The sequence below is a fragment of the Colletes gigas genome, unplaced genomic scaffold, assembly GCF_013123115.1.
Source record: "Colletes gigas isolate AHSC1104 unplaced genomic scaffold, ASM1312311v1 Colletes_gigas_Sc00004, whole genome shotgun sequence".
Classification (NCBI taxonomy): Eukaryota; Metazoa; Arthropoda; class Insecta; order Hymenoptera; family Colletidae; genus Colletes; species Colletes gigas.
The window spans coordinates 7,586,042-7,605,947 of record NW_025106633.1 but is presented as its reverse complement, the minus strand read 5'-3'; the positions used below and the strand labels follow the sequence as shown (position 1 = coordinate 7,605,947).

The window sequence follows — 19,906 nt, the reverse complement described above, 5'->3', positions numbered from 1 at the left end:
TAATACTGGAATTAAAAAGATTTCCCTAAAAAAAATTATCTGATAACAAAAGTCAATAAATAGCAAATATAATATGCATACAGAGTAACGTGATGGAAAATTATGATCATCTATACAAACATAGCTCGATACCTAGACTGTATATCTAATTAAGCAAACTAAATATTAACAGTATTATATTAATTTATGAAACATCAACATACGCCATAAATACATAAAATATCGATCGTTTATGTCACGAATCTCCATGAGTTACTCGTTCGTTTATGTACGGTATAACGTTCTATTTGGAAATTAATGCGTATTGTATAATAAGGTTAGACGGTTCATCGATATCTATTAATCGCGGAACGCGCACCGGAAGTCGGCGTAGATGCGCCGGGCAACAGCCGTGGACATAACGCGGACCGAAATTACAGCAGAAATATTACGAAATAATAATTCGCGACAGTTTTAGCTACAATATGGTGGCGCGTGACGAACGAGGTCGAGTTCTACTTTTTCGCGTGCACGGAAGTATACAGCTCTTGGTCGGCCTCGTGATCCGACTTTTCGTGCACACTGGCCGCGTCGCAAAGGCTACGGAAACAACAACGGCGAAAGAAAAAGAAGGAAACGCTAGGCGGAGAGTCCGCGGGACGGACGGACGGACGGGAGCATCGCGAAAGAAAATCACGCCGCGAACGTTTCAGGAATTCGACAGGAGTGTCCGTGAACTTGATACTGTTCGCTGACCTTCGCCACCGGGCGTTATTTAAACTTTCTCCGCTCCCGTCGTTTCATAACATTAACAAAGAGGCCTCCGTGCAAAACTACTCGAGATAACGAAAAGAAAAGTGACATCAACACGGGGATGAAATGTCAACGACGAGCCTAACGAGCTTCATTCGCATAGGGCAATACTTTATGCTGTTTAGTAAACGGTATCGTAACGTAATAGGTATACGAAGTCCATTTCAACGGCCGTATACGTATATGTCTCCGATATTAGCTCTACATTGTCAATATTATTGCGCAACTCGGAATATTGCGCACTCTATATCGAGCGTTTAGGTTTAGGGCGTTCTTCAAACTGACATGATATTCGTGTACCGTATGGTTAAATTTTAAAACATCAATTTGCGTATTCATACAATTTAAGTGGATTTTACTTTTAATATGAATGCATTTGTTTCATTTATATATAATATACACGGTTATTGATAGCGATCCTTGTAAATAAAAATATCGAAATACTAGCTGCACTTTCCTCGTTATCGACAAAATTGACCTTGGCGAAACGTGACCCTTATACATATGTATGCTCAATTATAGTATTATATCTGTCAGCGTTGTCGGAATTATTAATAATTAATTAAGAGGATGAATAGACTGAGGCCTTTTAAATGTCACAGCGAGCAAGAATCCATATGATCGACTTGTAGGTTCACGTCCACCAAGTAATCTTTGTTGATATCCGTGATAATCTCGTACAACCTTAAACTAACGTTCCGGACCAATTCTTCTGTATACATGCAGCAAGGCGCGAAGAAACACGTTTTCGATATCGCTCATAAATATAACAGTGGATTTTACAAGTCCAACTTTCTACTTATTAACCAGTTCCTGGCATCTCAGAATTTTTCGATGAATGGTGTGCCTTAATAAAATAATATTATGTAACCATAAAGTCATAATAAGTCAACGATGTTTGTTTAATTTGTATTACCACAGAGCTCTAAAAATTTCATCCACCGTATCTACGCCCAATCGGATTTTATGGACGACGTAAGAAGGGCGGGGGTAGCGGATTTTCAGCGCGAGTCGCTGTAGATAGGAAACTCGTAAGAAAAAAGTTATTCAAAATTATGGATCTTTTTCCCATCCGTAGCAAGTCGGATGTGTGACTCCCCTCGCGAGAGAGAGAAGGACGGTTGATACAAAGCGCATGGAACAGCCGCGATAACAATAATAAAGAGATGGGCGCGCTGGAAGGGGAGAAGCGCAGGGGCGTATCGAAACGGCGCTCGCGTTTGGGCGCCGTCCGATCAGCTGGCGTGTGCGCCGTTACGGCGAAACACCAGAACGGGCCAGGCTCTCCAGAAGTGACACGTTCGTTTCACGGTAAGCATACGAAAAAAAATATCTCGATCGTTGGAAAAAATCAGTTGCACAATGTACGGTCGTTGCACGAGCGGTGTATCGACGAAAGGTGGGGAAAATCAGCGCGATGCTCGCCGGTCGGGTTCGCGATATCGTTCTTGAATGAAAATGTACCGGCACTATGACGGAAACTGGGTCGTTCGTCGACCGCCACCTTCTTCGACGGTGAATATGTAGTCGATAATCACCGCGAGGGCCACGAAACGTTCCATGAGATTCTCGTTCGAACGGATGGCTGTCGCCAAGTGTCTTGTCGCTACGCAGCAACGAGGAACGAGAGAAACTGTGGACGACGGGGTTGAGAGGTGTGACAAACGGGAACGAACGAAACGCGCACGGCAGATTCGATCGGGCGTTTCGTAGGTTATGCCGCGTTTCGAGCAGAATGGCATGTATCGCTGGACTGGGGCCCCGCATGACGATACAACACGAGTATGCACGATCGGATATCGAACTCCACCGACACGAAACCGAGTGGCTCACGTGCTTCGCGACTATATCGATCGATGGATCAAATTCGGCATTGTCCGTTAACGTCGCGTTAGAATTCGCGGGGCTCGAATATTCGTTCCAAGTTTTCCTTAACGTTCGACGTACCCGTTGCAAGAATAGTGTCGAACGATCGATACATCCAGCTATCGGGTCAGAACGATCGATTAGAAATGTACGATGGGGAGATATCGTCAATTTAAATGACGCATAAATATTTGGAATTTCGTATCAATTGCTGTTTTTCTCGTATCTTGAAGATTTAGAGTTATTAGCGAGATAACAGATTTTATGATGTTTGCATAGAGAAGCAATTACAGCGATATCTAAATTGTGCTACGAAATTTCGCGATTTACTACCTGTAAAATCATTATTTTTTTTGGCATTTCTCTCGTACACAAGTTAGTACAAAATATGGGTATAGGTATACAATTAAGCGTTGCTGGGTTATCGTTTGACTTGCAAATAAAATATATCTTAAACTTTAAGATAAATGCGCGAGTTCTAAATAAAGCTTATCGAAGACTAAAAGTAAAAGAAAAATAGATATGGCGACCATGGATTAATTGCACGTTCGTTCGGTCTACATGTATTCTGTTTGTTTTTTTATATCCTTTTAAGGATCGTTTTGCGTTTCGTTGATTAGAATTTTTAAATTCAAAACGATATAGAATTTTTATGGCAATGTTATGACTGTCTCGGGTCGCGGAGCCTGCTCGCGCTCGCAGTTATAAATATGACGTTAAGAGGCCTCCTTGAGTTTATCGCGTTCCTTTCTTTTTTTGAATTTCTTTAAAGCACTTCAGTGAACGATACTTTTAACGTGAGGCTAATTGACGGGGTCTCGCGTCTGTTGAAGAAGGTTGAGGTGACAGTAGCCCTCGATCAAGAAAAATGGGGGAAGAAAGGTTGGACTTGGAGAAACCACTGTGGGACCTGAGCACCTTCGTGGGCAGATGGAAACACTTTGCTTGGATGACTGACTTCAGAACCTGCATTGTGCCCGAATCTGAGCTGCTCAACGCGAAGAAATTATGCGACGACTACAAGTGAGTTTGCTTGAATAAAAGCCAATTTCTAAGGGGCTATTGATTCGAAAACAGGACTTATAAAGGGAAACATTAGAAATGGGTTTACTCTGTGAATGAGTGTATTTGAATGAGTCGTAAAATCTGAATACTCGAGGGAGTTGAAAAAAGATCGAGTGAGAGATTTGAATGCGCAGAGTGGGGTGGCGTCAAAGACACTTGAAGGCCACTTATAACCTGTAACATACAGAAAATGGCGTTAATTTTTACAACTCAAACGCCGTATATCTCAAAATTAATTTTAAGTGTTTTTCACTTTATATGCAAATCATCTTCAGATTATACAGACATTAATCTACATTGCAAATAGCCTTTTCATTAGCATTGTAAGAATAACTAACATTGTTTTCTTTAGTAAACGTGTGTGTTGTTTAATTATTTCTTTACTGAAGTTTCTTCTTGATTTATTTTTTATGTACCACTTGTCTTGTTTAATAAATACCAACAGACTTAAATATCTTGATATAAATATGTTAATAAAACATAATTGCAAATAAATGAAAATAAATATTTTCGTTTAAGACGCCCGAGAATAAATTCTTTGATTTGCGCATTTATCGTGGAAATTCTCAGAGAATACTCTTGCATAACAAACGTTATCGGTACATATACTTCGCGGTATTAACCATTTCAAGGTTGGTTATAACTGATTGTAAAAAATTTTTTGTTTTTCGTACGACTGACTCATTTCGAAACGGTCATTAATTTCCATCGATTTAATTATGTCGAGAGGAATTTTTTTTTAATTTTTGCATTACTTAAGAAATTTATGATACACAGAATGTTTCGAATTTTTCAAAATTAGTATTCGAAACGTTTTAAGTACAGAAAATATTTGCTACAGTCATTTGATGTTTTTTTTTTTGCGTCTACAAAAATCAATAGTCCGTTTATCCCTTAGACTTGGGAAGGAGCCAGCTGGTACAACCAGAGAGCAAATCATCTATGCTAAGAAGCTTTACGAGTCGGCCTTTCATCCCGACACCGGTGACCTGCAGAATGTCTTTGGCAGAATGTCCTTTCAAGTGCCAGGAGGAATGGCCATAACTGGTGCCATGCTTCAATTCTACAAGTATATTTTTTTTGTGCCACTTGTGACAACGTAGACACTGATATTTGTCGCGACTTATTTATTTATTTTTTAATTGTTGTATAATTTGTTGTAGAACAACCACAGCCGTGGTTTTTTGGCAATGGGTGAACCAGTCGTTCAACGCGTTGGTCAACTACACGAATAGAAACGCTAACAGCCCTACGACAGAGCTACAGTTGGGGGTGGCTTACGCGAGCGCGACAACAGCAGCAATGATAACGGCGATAGGATGCAAATCGTTCTGGGCTAAACGAGCCAATCCACTTATGGCGGTGGGGTAGAATTATACACGGTGTTCGGCCAACCCTGGGAAAAATTTTAATTGGAGATTCTAGAGGCCAAAATAAGACGAAAACCAAGAATTAAGGCGTCGTTAAAAATTTATTAAAAAATTAAATTAAAGAATTTCAAATCATTCCAAAAAAATTATTTTCAGTTGAGGGGGTCGATTACAATTAGTTTTGGTGATTAGACACACCCTCGAGATCCTACGCAGTTTCGAGAAAAAAATTCGAGTAGGTGGATAAATTTTCGACAAAATTGAAAAGTCTCAAATCGTTCTAAAAAAATTCTTTTCAGTTGCGGGGGTCAATTTCAATCATTTTTGGTGATTAGACATAATCCCGAAATCCTATCCACTTTCGAGAAAAAAATTCAGTAAGTAGACAAATTTTTCGGCGAAAACAAAAAATTTCAAATCGTCCTGAAAAAATTATTTTCAGTTGGGGGAGTCGATTTCAATCATTTTTGGTGAATAGGCATACCCCCAAAATCCTACGCACTTTCGAGAAAAAAATTCGAGAATGTGTGAAATTTTCCGACAAAATTGAAAAGTTTCAAATCGTTCTAAAAAAATTATTTTTAGTTGCGGGGGTCAATTTCAATAATTTTTGGTGATTAGACATATTGCCGAAATCCTACGCATTTTCGAGAAAAAAATTCAGTATGTGGACAAATTTTTCGGCTAAAAAAAAAATTTCAAATCGACTTGAAAAAATTATTTTCAGTTGAGGGGGTCAATTACAATCATTTTTGGTGATTAGACATACTCTCGAAATCCTATCCACTTTCGAGAAAAAAATTCGGGAATATGTGAAATTTTCCGACAAAATTGAAAAGTTTCAAATCGTTCTAAAAAAATTATTATCAGTTGCGGGGGTCAATTACAATCATTTTTGGTAATTAGACATACTCTCGAAATCCTATCCATTTTCGAGAAAAAAATTCGAGAAGGTGTGGAATTTTCCGCCAAAATTAAAAAATTTCAAATCGTCCTGAAAAAATTATTTTCAGTTGAGGGGGTCGATTACAATCATTTTTGGTGAATAAACATACCCCCGAAATCCTACGCAGTTTCGAGAAAAAAATTCGATAGGTGAACAAATTTTTTGGAGAAAAAAAAAATTCCAGATCGTCCCGAAAAAATTATTTTCAGTTGAGGGGGTCGATTACAATCATTTTTGGTGAATAGACATACCCCCAAATTCCTACGTATTTTCGAGAAAAAAATTCAGTAAGGCTGAAACTTTAAACGTTAATAACTTTTCAACGAAATCTCCATAAACAAATTTGTATTCTTGATTTTCGTCTTATTTTGGCCTCTAAAATCTCCTATTAAAATTTTTTCGAAGGGTGAAAACAAGCGATAAGGGTGTAATAATGTATGGAAAAAAAACCATATAAAATACAAAATTGCATTATTATGAAAACTGTCAACAGTATATTTTCCATCTTGCGACGATAATGCTTTTTCGTGTTTTTTGTACATTTTTTTCGAGTATTATTACACGCTACAAAGTAACTGAAGAAATTGTAAAACAAAGAAATTTAATGGATCTGTTATTTTGTTTGTAGCGTTACGTGCCGTTCGCAGCGGTCGCCGCGGCCAACTGCGTGAACATTCCGTTGATGAGACAGAACGAAATAAGCCAGGGGATCGAGATCAGCGACGAGAACGGCAACAAACTTACAAAATCAAAGGTAGATTGCGTTCGGTGCACGCGACGTGAAACGTATCGAATGATCCAGCTGTGAATGCGTTCCTTTCAGATCGCGGCGGTCAAAGGTATCAGTCAAGTGGTAGTCTCGAGGATTATTATGTGCGCGCCGGGCATGCGTAAGTGGATACCACGGTCGAGACAAAAGAAAGAAAGTCGAGCGTAATTTACGTTGGCTGTAATGAAATTCAAATTTTGTTCCACAGTGATTCTGCCGCCTATAATGGAAAGATTGGAACGCTACCCGTGGATGCAGAAAATCAAACCGTTGCACGGACCGATACAGATCACGATGGTCGGCTGTTTGTGAGTACTTCTTCTTAACACATTTATTAACCACCTTGCATTTGGCACCGATTCGTGGACACGCGTGACTAAACCGTACACAGTGCAACGTAAATCAATTTACAACTCGACAATGGGATTTTGAAAATTCTTTCTGTACACGTTTTACACGAAAGTTTACAATAAGATGAAGATTATTAATAATTAACATTTCAGTCTGACGTTCATGGTGCCCACAGCGTGTGCGTTGTTCCCACAAAATTGGTAAGCGTGCACAACACATATTTCTGAATTTATCATTCATTCAAAACAAATATCTTTTAATATTTAATATCACGCTACATTTATTATTGCTAAAGTTGAATCGGGCGTAAAATTCACTAACCTCTGCACGCAACGAACGGTATCTCACGGTACAAAATATTTATTAGAATATTAAAAAGTACATACAAACAGGCTTAATTAATTCAGATTATTTGACAAACAAAAAAAAAAATAAAACATTTTTACTTTCCACTTGCGCTTACAAAGCTGCGATTAAAAATTGAATATTCAATCCGTCGGGAGGATCGATGCATTAATAAATATTTCATTTCGTTTGTATATTTTGCATATGTTTCACAGCTCGATCGCTTCGTGCACTCTGAAACGCTGGGAGCCCGAAAGTTATGAACTTTTAAAGGAGAATTGTGCATCGAGGTCCATACCTGCGCATCTGTACTTCAACAAAGGTTTATAATGTATCAAAAAAAAGTTTAGTCGTCGTAAAAGAACATTCGATGGTGCGCCCTCTATGAAGATCGTAGCTATCAATCATGGAATCGAACAAACATTCGCGTACGATACGAATTTCGAGTACTTGTAGTTTTCTGCTGGTTCAGAGGATGAAATACGTTCTGCGGTGAACACACACGATACCGAACGAATACGACAATACCGTGCATTTCGAATTAATTTCTATTTCTACATAGGGCGACCGTACTTTATTTTTTAAGTCCCGTTACACGCGCTACAACACGCCAACCTCGACCACCTAAGATCGTCTCCTACGATAGTGATTTAACAACACCGACAATATGTACTGTTAGTCGCGAAACGTAACCTCCTTGCTAAACGCGAGTGATTTCCGAAAAGCAATAATTTATTTCGACCGAACGCTCAATCGTCTTGCTTCAAATTAAACAAAACATATCGTTTAAGTAGTTAAGCCGTGATACAGCAAACATTTCACATTATATTGTTAACCGCTAGGAATGCGTTACGAGTCGCTAAACGACTGTCGATGTTCTACTATTGCTACCTCCCTGAACTGTTAAACGAAACTAAAAATGCTGCCATGTATATTTTAGTAACATTACAATAAACCTTGGGAAATAAGTATGCGCGAGTAATTTCGTTCGAATTCCAGTCAATGACACTTTTAACGATACAACTACCAGCGACATCTATCTACATCTACCAGAGAAGTCAGAATGACTTGTTTTCGAAAAGAAGTATTATAACGCAAAATTTAAAATTGATCCAAACATATTTCTTTGAATGCAAAAGTCATAAAGTAAATGGATAATCATTGTGACGAGTGGCGAAACAAGCCATTTTGTTCCCTTTGGTAGATCCAGTGTTAACGTTCTAACGCACACGAAAAAATAATTATAACCTAGTAACACGAACAAACTATATATTGGGCCGTGAATGCGACGGTTGATTCTGTTGCGGTGTGTAACCAATGCGTTCTTGGATTTCACTTTGCGGCACTTTACCACCCCACGAGGGAGGATTGAACGTTGGCTGTCTTTCAGATTTCTTGGCTTCGAGAGCTTTCCTCATTGTCTCGTATTCTTGTAGATCGTCTAGCCGTAAATCGATTCTCGTCGGACTGCGTCGTATCATTTTACTGAGAAAAGTTGAAGACACCTTTCTTTTAGTACGGAAACCTCACGCCGGACGCAATCTTTACATAACCTTGTGCCACGTGGCTATATGGAAAGGAACCATACCGCAACAAAATTCATGCAATTTAGAACACTACCGTCTACGTTTTTTTGTTTCTCGAAATAATTTCGTTAATATTCATCGTTTTATGAAACGTTTTAATTTCGATAGATTTAAGAACACATTATCACTACCCTGTTACTACAAATTTGACTTCATACTGCGACGTGGTAATCTTTATTAAAAAAAGTACGAACAACGTATCTCTTTTTTATTTAACGAATCGTATAAATATAAGAGTAATTACACGAGCTATAGAATACATTTATTTTGGTATTTTGAAAATATTTGAAAATCTTAAGCAACATACGCGCTTCGATTCGTTGCAACAAAGTAGCACGTGCATATAAAGTTGATGATTAACATTCTAGAATTTGTACAGCAGAATATATGAAATTATTAAATTGATAAAACAGAAAGAACGTGCGACGTTTTAAATTAATGGATCAAGTTCGGATAGAAGATCGTAAGTATGTAAATCGTTCTTGGAATATCTTGCACGGGGCACCAAGTTTCTATAAAGACACTCATGAACCTTAGGTTAAGATGGCGGATTACGTCGAATAGATAACTGGCCCGTAATAATTCCGAAATAAATAGCATTACGAAAATGTATTAATTACCGAGCCACTTATTTTCGTGCAAATGACATACTTTGTACGATATTTCGCACGAATTATTCCTAGATTCGCACCATTTACAGAACTAGCGTGAAAATGTGGGTACAACAAGGGATTTGGCCGCCGTAAACACGCTTCCGATCGAGTGCTACAATTTTCGTTAATTTTGTCACGGCGGCAAGCACTCCCCTTTAGTAAATTGTAAATAATTGTAAATTAAGCACCAGGCAACGAAGTGCCAGCACGAAAGGATGCTTTACTTGGAAGATTATGTCGAAAGTACGTAAAAACGAGACATGCTTTGCTTACCCAGCTTCTCAAGAAAGTTACTAACCTTTCCGAATATACTCCCTCGTGAAAGTACCAAAAACTTTTCCCAAAGCGTATATCTTTGTAGTTATTGCGTTGTCGTACACAATTACCTGAACGCTGCTTTTTATTTTACTCTAAGATTCGATACAATGTCGCACGAGTGCTTTCTTGTTGCGCCATTCTGTGTAAATTTTAGGTTAGTTATATGTTTTCGAAACGGTGTATATCTGTCTCTGATCTTACTCATATATTTTGATGTTAAACTATTCTTATAAGACACCTAATGAACGGTACACGAACATTTTGACAACTGTATTAATTGGACGAATGTAAATTATTCTTAGATGATTCGTCCCTTTTGCTACAATCTTATTTGGTTATGTTGACCTTCTTTTATGGTTTCAGTGATCGAGCATCTACCACAAGAGTTAAGAGACCGATTCACAGAAATGAGAGAAATGGACTTAGGTGTACAAAGTATGTTCTGTCACGTGCTATATGAAACTTCAGTTTCAAGCATTCGTTATTTTTTTTTTATCCGATTTGTCGATTGCTCCAACAAACGAATCAATTTCAGATTCAATGGACAGTTTAGAAAAAAAAGTAAAGACCTTCTTTTCGAACGCGAAGAAAATGAAACCTAGCGAAAAGGAAGCAGAATACGAAGCCATTAGAAGAGAGTATTACAAGACTTTAGAGGATGCGGACGAAAAGGTGCACTTAGCTAATCAGATGTACGACTTAGTAGATAGATATTTGAGGAGATTAGATCAGGAACTGCACAAATTTAAAATGGAACTAGAGGCAGATAATAAAGGTATCACGGAAATATTGGAGAAAAGGTCACTGGAATTAGATCAACCGCCGACGAATAGTAGTCAAAAAGAGAATCGGTATAGTTTTACAACATCCAGTAGGTCACGAGACAATCACAGTCATTGTAAGTATATTATTTTATTGTTATTCTAAACTACGGTATTATCGATACTGCGGATACGTTATAAAATGTGTCAAATATTTTCCAGCTCGGGCAGAAAAAAGAAGAGATTCAAACGCATCCTCTACTTCGATAGAAAAACGGTTAGCTATAGAAAAAATTTCACCGAGTCTTCCTGAATCGCGACCAGCTTCTGCAAATTCAGGACCAATTATTGCCGCTACAAGCGTGCCATCAACCCCTAATGCCATTGCAAACTCTGTTGGCTCCGTAAGTTATAACCTTGGTCACATAGGAGCTGGTGGAAACGCCATAGCAGCTGCAGCATCCCAGGCGATTGCCGCAACGCAACAAATGCAACAAGGCAGACGTACCGCCAGCTTGAAAGCCAGTTACGAGGCGATCAACACTGGCGGTGTACACGCGGCTGAATTTAGTAGAGAATTAGCTGGTGCTGCTCAAACGGCTATTGCAGCTATACAAGAGACAACTAAAAAGCATAAAAAGTACGGGTCACTCGTCAACAGGCGGTGTTACTTCCCGTCAAACTATCGTTCTTCGCTTTCTTTTACATCGGTATCATTACGCATTTTAGAAAAGTAACGACCGCTGTCCCAAGTTCGAGCGTAGTTGCTGCTTCTGTTCAGCAACCAGTATCACCCCCAGTCATAACTACGAATACACAAGTTGTGGATACGGATAATCCAGATTGGACATACGATCCAAACGAGCCAAGATATTGTATATGTAATCAAGTATCGTACGGAGATATGGTCGCGTGTGACAATTCAGATGTAAGTTAAACTTATGCTTACTCGATTCATTTATAATCGATTAATTTTATCGTTACTCTTTGCAGTGTCCATTTGAATGGTTTCATTATCCATGTGTGGGTATCACTGCGCCGCCAAAAGGCAAGTGGTACTGTCCTCAATGTACATCTTCTATGAAGAGACGCGGAGGACGGAAAAACTGATTCTACTATAATCAGTGCAAATACAATGAAAAAAAATTGCTACTACCTCTTAGGCACTGTCCGTCAAGTACCAACTTAGTTAGGAAGCTGTTAATTCTGATTTTATATGACTTTTTAAATGTGTTTAAAGTTTAAGTCGTAATTTTATCTGGTCTTGGTCTTGTCTCATGAAATTTAAATTTTCTGTTTTTCTAAAGCAGAAGAATGCAGTTTTTTTTACTGCGTTTTGTAGATAAAAAAAAAAAAAATACAACAAAAGGTGAGATGGTGCAAAAAGTGAGCTTTGAACAAATTTCGTTTTAAGAAGTTCTGCGTACAAGTAACTGCAAATATTTTTATATTTTTTGCACCATTCTGTACTACGACCACATTAGATAGTTTCTACGAATTTACATTGAAAGGTAATCATCTTTCCCTCTGGATACGATACAATCGATTGACTGATACCCAGAGGCAATTCCCCACGGTGAATTTTCGAAATTTACGTTTCTAGTTTACATGACGTCAGACAACTTTCGAACAATCTTCGTGTATTTACGTACTCCTGTTAGTTCAGACGTGCTTAGTGTCTCGCTGACGACTGTGCGAGCAGTAATGTTTCAAGTGTTCCACGCTTTCAGGAAAGAAAAAGTAAAGACAAAAAAAAAAAGCTGATACAAACGAATCGAGAAAATACTACTTTCGAAACGGAGTAATGTAGCTACTTGGTGTATAAATAAAATGATCGATGCAGATTTATCATTTGTGTTATTATAATTCGTAAACAGTTTCCTAGATTCGTTATAGTCCTATATCCCATTCCTATATATTATATTTACGAGACAGAGCTTTTTTGCGATCTAATAATTTATAGTATACTATGTATGTAACCATAGACGATGTATAGAACAAGGCTTGCAATCAATGCTTTTTTTTCGTATCACGTTTACCGTTTTCTTGTCGCTGCCAACATTATCGATTCAAACTAGAATACGATTGTTGCACTCTTGGTGTTTGGAATTTAGACTAAATAATTAGTAACCACTAATTACATATTTCTGAAGCAACCAAAATCGAATCACATGGAACGGATCCAAACATACAGGTTATTTTTCCTGTATATGAAAGTCAGTTGTCCGAACTAATAATTGGTCAGAAAGGGTTACTAGTACTCACTAGTGGTCGTCAAAGAGTCAGGAGTACAGGGAGGATCCAGGAATGACCGGGGGTTAGGATCAAAGTCGGGACATCCGACACCTTCGGAGTCTCCAGGGAGAATGACAGTTTCCAGCTGCTGCGGTTCTACTTATACCTTAACGTATAACGACGGGAAGGTGGGAAGGAGCCTCGTCAACGAGTCCGACAGTCAATCTCGCTATCTGTTCGATCTACAAACAAAATTATTTCACGAAAAATTAATATTTCCACAAAATAATATTCAACGTCATCATTATACACGTATTATTAAAAATTTTGTCAAATATTCTCCGATGTAAATGAATAAAATTATCATTGAATTTGACATTTGATTTTTTTAAACTCTGGTGTGAAAAGCTAACAAAAAGGGAAAAACCGACGTGATTATGGCATATGTCATCGTATGATTCATAACGTAACTACCGCGAGCCGATGATTATTGACCTTCTTCGTTTGAAAACCGTGGAACGTTTCTAACCTTGCCGTCGTGTTCCACTTGGTTTATTTTACTATAAAAATCCCGTGATGTTGCGCCACGCGCTATGTACATAAATAAAGATATAATTACGATCTGAAGTAATTTCCGTCGAATTACCCAGGCGATACATTTTACACCCGTTTTGATGTCACCAAGCGTTATTGCTCTTTTATCTGTGAAAGGACGTACATTATTTTCGTTCCGAAAGAATGTACGAGTTAATTCTTCTAAACGATGCCACGAACGCAACATGGGGCATCCGCCTATCCTCATTCTATATAAATCAACGTAGAACCGTCATCTAAGAATTGTCATCTTTCGACTTCTACACCGACTAGTTGACAAGTTTAAATCCTACTTCTACGCTGACCAGTTTACGAGCTAAAATTTTTCAAATCCCAACTAACTACTCTGTTCAATCATGTCCTGTATGCTACTCCCGTTGTTCGTCGTGAGTATGTTGCAGAATCAGGCTTCTGCACAGAATGAGATTCTTGTAACTTTCGATGGCACCCCGGCCACTGCATCGTCAAGTACGTGAACTCGATTAAATTCGTCAATTTCGATAGCAAGCTAGCGTTTACGTACGCTAATTTTTTCCTATTAAAAATTATATTTGTATTTCACGATCCAGGTAGCAACAACGGCATGTGCACCTGCGTACCAGAGGGTACCTGTTCGTCCGCAACAACTAACATCGATATTCGAATCGTTAACACGGTATGTAAATTTTTATTTATAGATTAACAACCGATGTGAATTTAAATTTTTGTCGAGCTCACCGATTTCAACGACAGCGACGTGTGTCGAAGGGGGACGTCTGTGAGTGTTCTGAAACAAAAAATAATTCCCCTTTGCTTAGAAATAAATTTCTTTGAATTAGAAATAAATTACTGAATTTCACGTCCAGGGATACATTCGACATTTATTATTTAATATTATTTAATATTTCTGGTTCAATGGTGTTCCCTAAAAAATAATATTCATGATTCCTGTAACTGTAACAAATAATGAGAGGTGAAACTTTGGAGGTTAGTTTCACCCCTTAAGCTTTCATCAGCATAACTGAAAGAATATACCTGAACATTTTTACTACCCTACGAGCCGCCATTTTCATTAAAATGGAGGGGCAAGGTCCTCGATAAAACGTCCTTCATGGACGTTTGTTGTCCGTGACCATACCCCCTCCAATAGATTACAAGGCTATTGAAATAGGTGAGGTCAGCGCTATTACGATAATAATAATGATCCATAAAACTAGTTAGCAACAACAATGTAATGCATCAACGAACCATTTGTCCGACAAGCTTGGGGCCGGAAGTGACGCAGATTTCTGGCCCAAGGTCGAATTTTCTGAGAGATCTATTTTTAATTTTTTAAGGGCTCGAATTGCTCCGCTGGGCAAGTGTACTGTTGCTCGCCTACTTCGGGACATTTGCTCGATACTACCTGCGGTATACGAAAAATAACATCGTCTTCGCACACCGAGGGCCAGGCCAATTATGGAGCATACCCTTGGCAAGCTGTGCTTTTGACAACGAGCAACGGTTACGCAGGCTCCGGTGTGCTGATTACTCCGAATCATATACTCACTGCTGCCCACAAAGTAGCATCTTACACGTAAGTATATTACACTGGTCAACAAATGGAAATTACCTGGATTTTTATGACTTTGTTAATCTATTACCATTTGCCGTTGACCAGTGTTATATTCACATTGTATTCGACGATTACAAGACAATTCGATATTTCGATCGAAAAAGAAAAACAATAGGTCGATTGTTCAAGGTTTTAAACTTTACTGAAACGTTACAGAAATGGCGGGATTAAAGTAAGATTAGGAGAACGGAACGATCAGTCTACCAGTGAACTTTATCCAGTCAGAGAATATACGGTTCGAAAAGTGGCTGTACATCCGAACTTCAACTCTGTTAATCTTCAAAATGACGTGGCCGTATTAACGTTGAGCGGTACTGTTCCTATTTCAAGCAGTCCCAATATTAACACCGCATGTTTTCCATCTGCAGTGCCTCCAGCTAATACAAGGTTATACTTTACATAATTGATACATTTAAAATTGATACATCGATAACTACAAAGAACGATCGCGATTAAAATAAAATAGTCATTATCTTTGGTTATAGTAGAAAGTTGGTTCCGCACTGATCAACTCGTTTCGATAATCGATTCGTCGAATGGACGATCTAGAAAAATCAAAGTTACTAAACATTGAATATATAATATATTTTTTTAAAGATGTTGGGTGTCGGGCTGGGGAAAGGATGCGTTTGGCGCGAATGGAAAATATCAAAGTACAATGAAAGAAGTCGATGTGCCCATTGTAGACGATGCAACTTGCGAAGCTGCCCTTCGAAGAACTAGACTTGGGCAATCTTTCAGCCTCAGTAAAGGCAGTTTCTTGTGTGCAGGTGGCGAACCTGGTAAAGATGCATGCACGGTGAGTAATTAGAATTACCTACTCTGTTGGTATCAATTACGATTATTGTAATCTCAATGTACGACCGATCTTTTCAGGGTGATGGCGGTTCGCCATTGGTCTGCCAATCTGGAAACGGCCAATGGCAGGTTGTCGGGTTGGTAGCATGGGGTATTGGTTGTGCTACTCAAAATGTTCCTGGTGTATATGTGAACGTATACAATTATATTTCATGGATTATGCAACAACTTAATTAAAACATACGATTGTATAAATTAAATACTGAAGATGATAATATAGAACGGTCAATTTATACAAAATACTATCGAAATGTATTCCATGTACTTAGATGTTCGGATTAACCGAAAAATGTAAATTGGTTACTATTTATTAAAATGTACAAGTTGTTATTAAATATATTTAAAGATGATAAGTTTATATCATTGACGTTGTTCCTAATTTCATTCCAAACTTAGGTTAGGTCATAAGTTATAACATTTGAACTATATCTATAAAATAGTATTATCCATTAAATAACACCAAATATATTCAACGTTACGTAAAAAGTTTTACATACGTACGTCGTTTACGGCGAATGCTAAAAAAGTTAAAAAAAAAACTTTTAAACAAAAACTGTTTCACCGATTCGTTGGTTAACAGTAGAAATGGACGTGAATTGCATGTTCCTGTTTAAAGTGTGAAAATTTGAATAAAATGGTCTTATTCATGGAAACCAGATTAAATAAATAACTAAACGCATGAAATACGAATAGAGGGCGTATCGCGTTTGACGTTTGTGAAACTGAGATAGCACTGGAAAGCACCGATTGTTTACAATTTTGAGAGATTTGTAAATCTCGACGGGCACGTAACTTGCGATGAACGCTGACATGGAAAGTGACGGCGAGTTTAGCGAATCTAGCGATAATCAAGTTATAGGTACATGATTTTCCTCGATTTATGTATCAACGTATATGGATTACAGTAGAGAATTAAAGGTTATACACGGAATTCCACGCATATTGTTACAAAATACGCAAATCCGAGGTTGTCAATCGATTCTAGAGTACGAATTCTACTTTAAACGTTTCTGTACCTTATTACACGCGTTCACATTTCGTAAGAAATTGATATCGTTATATGTTCGTATTATGTTAATAAATTATCCATGTTGTCATATATATATATATTTTGCAAGGGGGAAGAAATATGAAATTTTGAACACCTATTTTTCAGAATACAGAGATAGAGAAGAGGTAAATGACGCAGAAGATGAGAACATGGAAGAAGACGAACCCGAAGAAATGGTGGTATCTAATGAATGTATTTTTGACTTAACGTTACCGGCAATGCATTCTGTAAGTACTCGTTGCAAACTGTCCGCACAAATTTTACATCCCAGGATAGACCTTGCAAATTCATTAAGTTCAAGCTATTTCGCTTTCTAAATGTTATATTATTGCAGTAAAATATACCCGTAAATAGTACAAATTCACTACTTTTTCAATGAATTGATTTTTTAATATATTAATGTATTACCAGTATTTAGGACAAAATTTGGAAGAGCTTAGAGGGAGGACGCTGTTAGACGACGGAATTTATATGAATCTACCGTTGTTAAAGAAACAGTCGGTTATATTATTTCCTGGACAAACGTTACCTATGATAGGATACAATCCACTGATCAAGGAAATGTTAATGACGTGCATCCGTAATAATCGTACACTAGGCGTCGTTTGTTTAGGGAATGATAAAATAGTGTCGGTAGGCACCACCGCCGAGATTTACGCGTGCACGTTCGAAGATCGTGTACACGGTTTTCGTTTCAAAGCGATAGGTAGACAACGGTTCAAGATTTTGCAAGTTATAATACAGGTCTGTTTCAAATGTTGTGCACGCATTGCTGTTTAACTTCGTGAAAAGAAATCGTACAGTAATACTCCCGGGATTGTTTTAAAGGCTGAATTGAACTGAACAAGCAATTAAGAAAACAAAGAAAGTGAAAGGACTCTGAGATTAAAGTCTATACTTAACGATTACTGTAAAACTTGATGTAACATTTTTTTAAAGGCTTTTTCCCAGGAAAATTAATGGATGACTTATTTTCTCGGAGTTACAATAATCCAAAGATTAACGATGTATATTTTATACATCTATATTCTATCAGCCAGTCATTATCTCCTTCGCGTAAATGTTATATTTTATTATTAGATCGTATCTTGTATATATACTTATGTTTATGAACGTGTACATATATGCAGGGTTATAAAGTATCAGCCAATGTTAAAGTTTTACCAGAGATAACGCTTGGACCTCCGTTTGGGGATGAACGTTTGTCCTCGTTAGATAATTTACGAATACATCCGACCACCGAGGAAGATTTTAAAAAACAGGAAAGGGTAGAGAATCTAGATGCTATTGTAACTCCTTGGCCTGCTTGGGTGTACAGGCAATATGATCCTTTGAGACTTTCTTTAAAAATACGACAACACCTGCAATTTATTGAAAATAGTAAGCATACCGAAGTATTAGACAATTTGGTGACAATGGAAAAAATTACGTACATCGTATTAATATCACGTATAATAACGCATACGCATAGAGAGAAAAAATTCGTGTTCGAAACAAATAAAATCTTACCTAGATAGAACGTTATCTCGATAAAAAAAAGTAATCGATTCTGTTTGTCGCGAGTCACATCGTAAATCTAAAACTTGGAACAATTTCAGGGGGAAGTAGCATACCGAAAGATCCTACAGATTTGTCATTCTGGGTAGCCCAAAATTTGTTCCTGGATGAGTACGAAAGAATTGTATTATTAAATTACGATTGCGCGATTTCGAGGCTGCAGAAGGAAATTAAATATCTGGAAGATGTATGTAGAAGGGAACATGGGGGAGTACCGTAAAAATACTTTCACTTCTACTTGTAATTGAAACCACCGTTCTGCATTTATAGGACAAAATATTTGTTTGCTGCGAATGCAATTCTTATATCGGAAAGCAGTCACACATGTTCCCAATGAGCAAAGAAGGCCCACAGGGTACTTATTGCAATCGAGCTGGTATTATACACGACACTGTGACTTTGTATCACGCGCAGGGCCTGCAATTAAATCACGGTGCACCTTCGACAGAATATACGTGGTTCCCAGGGTAAAAGTTGCTCCTTTATTCGCAAATCGTATTCTTATTTTTAAGTCGTACGTGTTACGAACTAATTTATTTTATCATAGATACGCTTGGACAATAGCCACGTGTAAATGTTGCGGTACCCATATGGGATGGAAATTTACAGCAGTGGAAAGCCACTTGAAACCAAAGTCATTTTGGGGCTTGACTCGTGGAAGTTTAAAAAGCAAAAAGAAGTGAACGAACGAAATGTTCAAACATACATTATACGGAACCGCGAGTTAAATTTTACGCCATCGTTGTTGCTAATTAGTTCAATAAACCCACGTGTATATTCCCGGAATAGTTTCTTAGCGTTCTGTCGCTAAATACAATCATTTGGTTGCCCAGTTTCTTCGAGCTTTCAGTAAAAGTAAAATCTGTTTCTTCGACAATGAAGATGTGTATGAAACATAACAATAAGTATTTATTGGGGGACTTCCAAACGACTGAAGTACGGTAAACAAATTTCATAAGATTTAATGTTGGTGGTCTGTATAAAAGAGCAATGACTTTTAAACGTCCTGATTTTTCATCTATGGGAACTATATACATAGAAGTATAAATTGGACAAATTAGAATACATTAAAAGAATGTAAATCGTTATTTTTTCAAAGCGGTTTATTCTGCTTCCAATATTTCTATGAATGTCTGGATAATATGTAATTCCTAAATTTGTATGGAACTAGTCATCGTGGACATTCGCATTCATC

The 19,906-nt window shown here is 37.7% G+C and overlaps 4 protein-coding genes across 5 annotated transcripts; all 4 read left to right on the top strand.

Annotated features, from left to right (window-relative positions):
* Nucleotides 1-2,038: 2,038 nt before the first annotated feature.
* On the top strand, nt 2,039-8,496 carry LOC122394818 (sideroflexin-2). Of its 2 annotated transcripts, none has more exons than XM_043391956.1 (9): nt 2,039-2,103; nt 3,492-3,681; nt 4,622-4,792; nt 4,887-5,085; nt 6,668-6,793; nt 6,863-6,929; nt 7,017-7,116; nt 7,312-7,359; nt 7,720-8,496. In XM_043391956.1, exons 2-9 carry the CDS (start codon nt 3,527-3,529, stop codon nt 7,832-7,834), a joined length of 981 nt encoding a protein of 326 aa, XP_043247891.1. In that variant the 5' UTR covers nt 2,039-2,103; nt 3,492-3,526; the 3' UTR covers nt 7,835-8,496. The 2 variants fall into 2 exon arrangements, with proteins under 2 accessions (XP_043247891.1, XP_043247892.1); XM_043391957.1 differs by having other exon boundaries at nt 2,064-2,103; nt 3,431-3,681.
* Nucleotides 8,497-9,712: 1,216 nt separating this feature from the next.
* LOC122394816 (inhibitor of growth protein 3) lies at nt 9,713-12,659 on the top strand. The gene is made up of 6 exons (XM_043391955.1): nt 9,713-9,986; nt 10,425-10,496; nt 10,597-10,959; nt 11,045-11,462; nt 11,552-11,750; nt 11,816-12,659. Exons 1-6 carry the CDS (start codon nt 9,959-9,961, stop codon nt 11,930-11,932), a joined length of 1,197 nt encoding a protein of 398 aa, XP_043247890.1. The 5' UTR covers nt 9,713-9,958; the 3' UTR covers nt 11,933-12,659.
* Nucleotides 12,660-13,921: 1,262 nt separating this feature from the next.
* Nucleotides 13,922-16,320, top strand: LOC122405314 (phenoloxidase-activating factor 2-like). Its single transcript, XM_043409968.1, has 6 exons — nt 13,922-14,119; nt 14,221-14,306; nt 14,968-15,206; nt 15,402-15,632; nt 15,843-16,044; nt 16,122-16,320. The coding sequence occupies exons 1-6, from the start codon at nt 14,008-14,010 to the stop codon at nt 16,278-16,280; spliced, it is 1,029 nt and encodes a 342-aa protein (XP_043265903.1). The 5' UTR covers nt 13,922-14,007; the 3' UTR covers nt 16,281-16,320.
* Nucleotides 16,321-16,656: 336 nt separating this feature from the next.
* Nucleotides 16,657-19,734, top strand: LOC122405091 (protein cereblon). The gene is made up of 7 exons (XM_043409591.1): nt 16,657-16,962; nt 17,260-17,381; nt 17,566-17,898; nt 18,285-18,534; nt 18,753-18,898; nt 18,982-19,178; nt 19,259-19,734. The coding sequence occupies exons 1-7, from the start codon at nt 16,902-16,904 to the stop codon at nt 19,392-19,394; spliced, it is 1,245 nt and encodes a 414-aa protein (XP_043265526.1). The 5' UTR covers nt 16,657-16,901; the 3' UTR covers nt 19,395-19,734.
* The last annotated feature ends 172 nt before the right edge of the window (nt 19,735-19,906 follow it).

What these genes read in the sequence shown, in the direction of transcription:
- LOC122394818 (XM_043391956.1), top strand. Translation starts at nt 3,527, where the DNA reads ATGGGGGAAGAAAGGTTGGACTTGGAGAAACCACTGTGGGACCTGAGC. An exon ending in GAGCCAATCCACTTATGGCG is followed by an intron (nt 5,086 to 6,667) that starts GTGGGGTAGAAT and finishes TTTTGTTTGTAG; the next exon opens with CGTTACGTGCCGTTCGCAGC. An exon ending in ACAAACTTACAAAATCAAAG is followed by an intron (nt 6,794 to 6,862) that starts GTAGATTGCGTT and finishes CGTTCCTTTCAG; the next exon opens with ATCGCGGCGGTCAAAGGTAT.
- LOC122394816 (XM_043391955.1), top strand. Translation starts at nt 9,959, where the DNA reads ATGCTTTACTTGGAAGATTATGTCGAAA. An exon ending in ACAACTAAAAAGCATAAAAA is followed by an intron (nt 11,463 to 11,551) that starts GTACGGGTCACT and finishes TACGCATTTTAG; the next exon opens with AAAAGTAACGACCGCTGTCC. An exon ending in TCGCGTGTGACAATTCAGAT is followed by an intron (nt 11,751 to 11,815) that starts GTAAGTTAAACT and finishes TACTCTTTGCAG; the next exon opens with TGTCCATTTGAATGGTTTCA.
- LOC122405314 (XM_043409968.1), top strand. Translation starts at nt 14,008, where the DNA reads ATGTCCTGTATGCTACTCCCGTTGTTCGTCGTGAGTATGTTGCAGAAT. An exon ending in CCCGGCCACTGCATCGTCAA is followed by an intron (nt 14,120 to 14,220) that starts GTACGTGAACTC and finishes TTCACGATCCAG; the next exon opens with GTAGCAACAACGGCATGTGC. An exon ending in ATATTCGAATCGTTAACACG is followed by an intron (nt 14,307 to 14,967) that starts GTATGTAAATTT and finishes TAATTTTTTAAG; the next exon opens with GGCTCGAATTGCTCCGCTGG.
- LOC122405091 (XM_043409591.1), top strand. Translation starts at nt 16,902, where the DNA reads ATGAACGCTGACATGGAAAGTGACGGCGAGTTTAGCGAATCTAGCGAT. An exon ending in TAGCGATAATCAAGTTATAG is followed by an intron (nt 16,963 to 17,259) that starts GTACATGATTTT and finishes CCTATTTTTCAG; the next exon opens with AATACAGAGATAGAGAAGAG. An exon ending in AAATTAAATATCTGGAAGAT is followed by an intron (nt 18,899 to 18,981) that starts GTATGTAGAAGG and finishes CTGCATTTATAG; the next exon opens with GACAAAATATTTGTTTGCTG.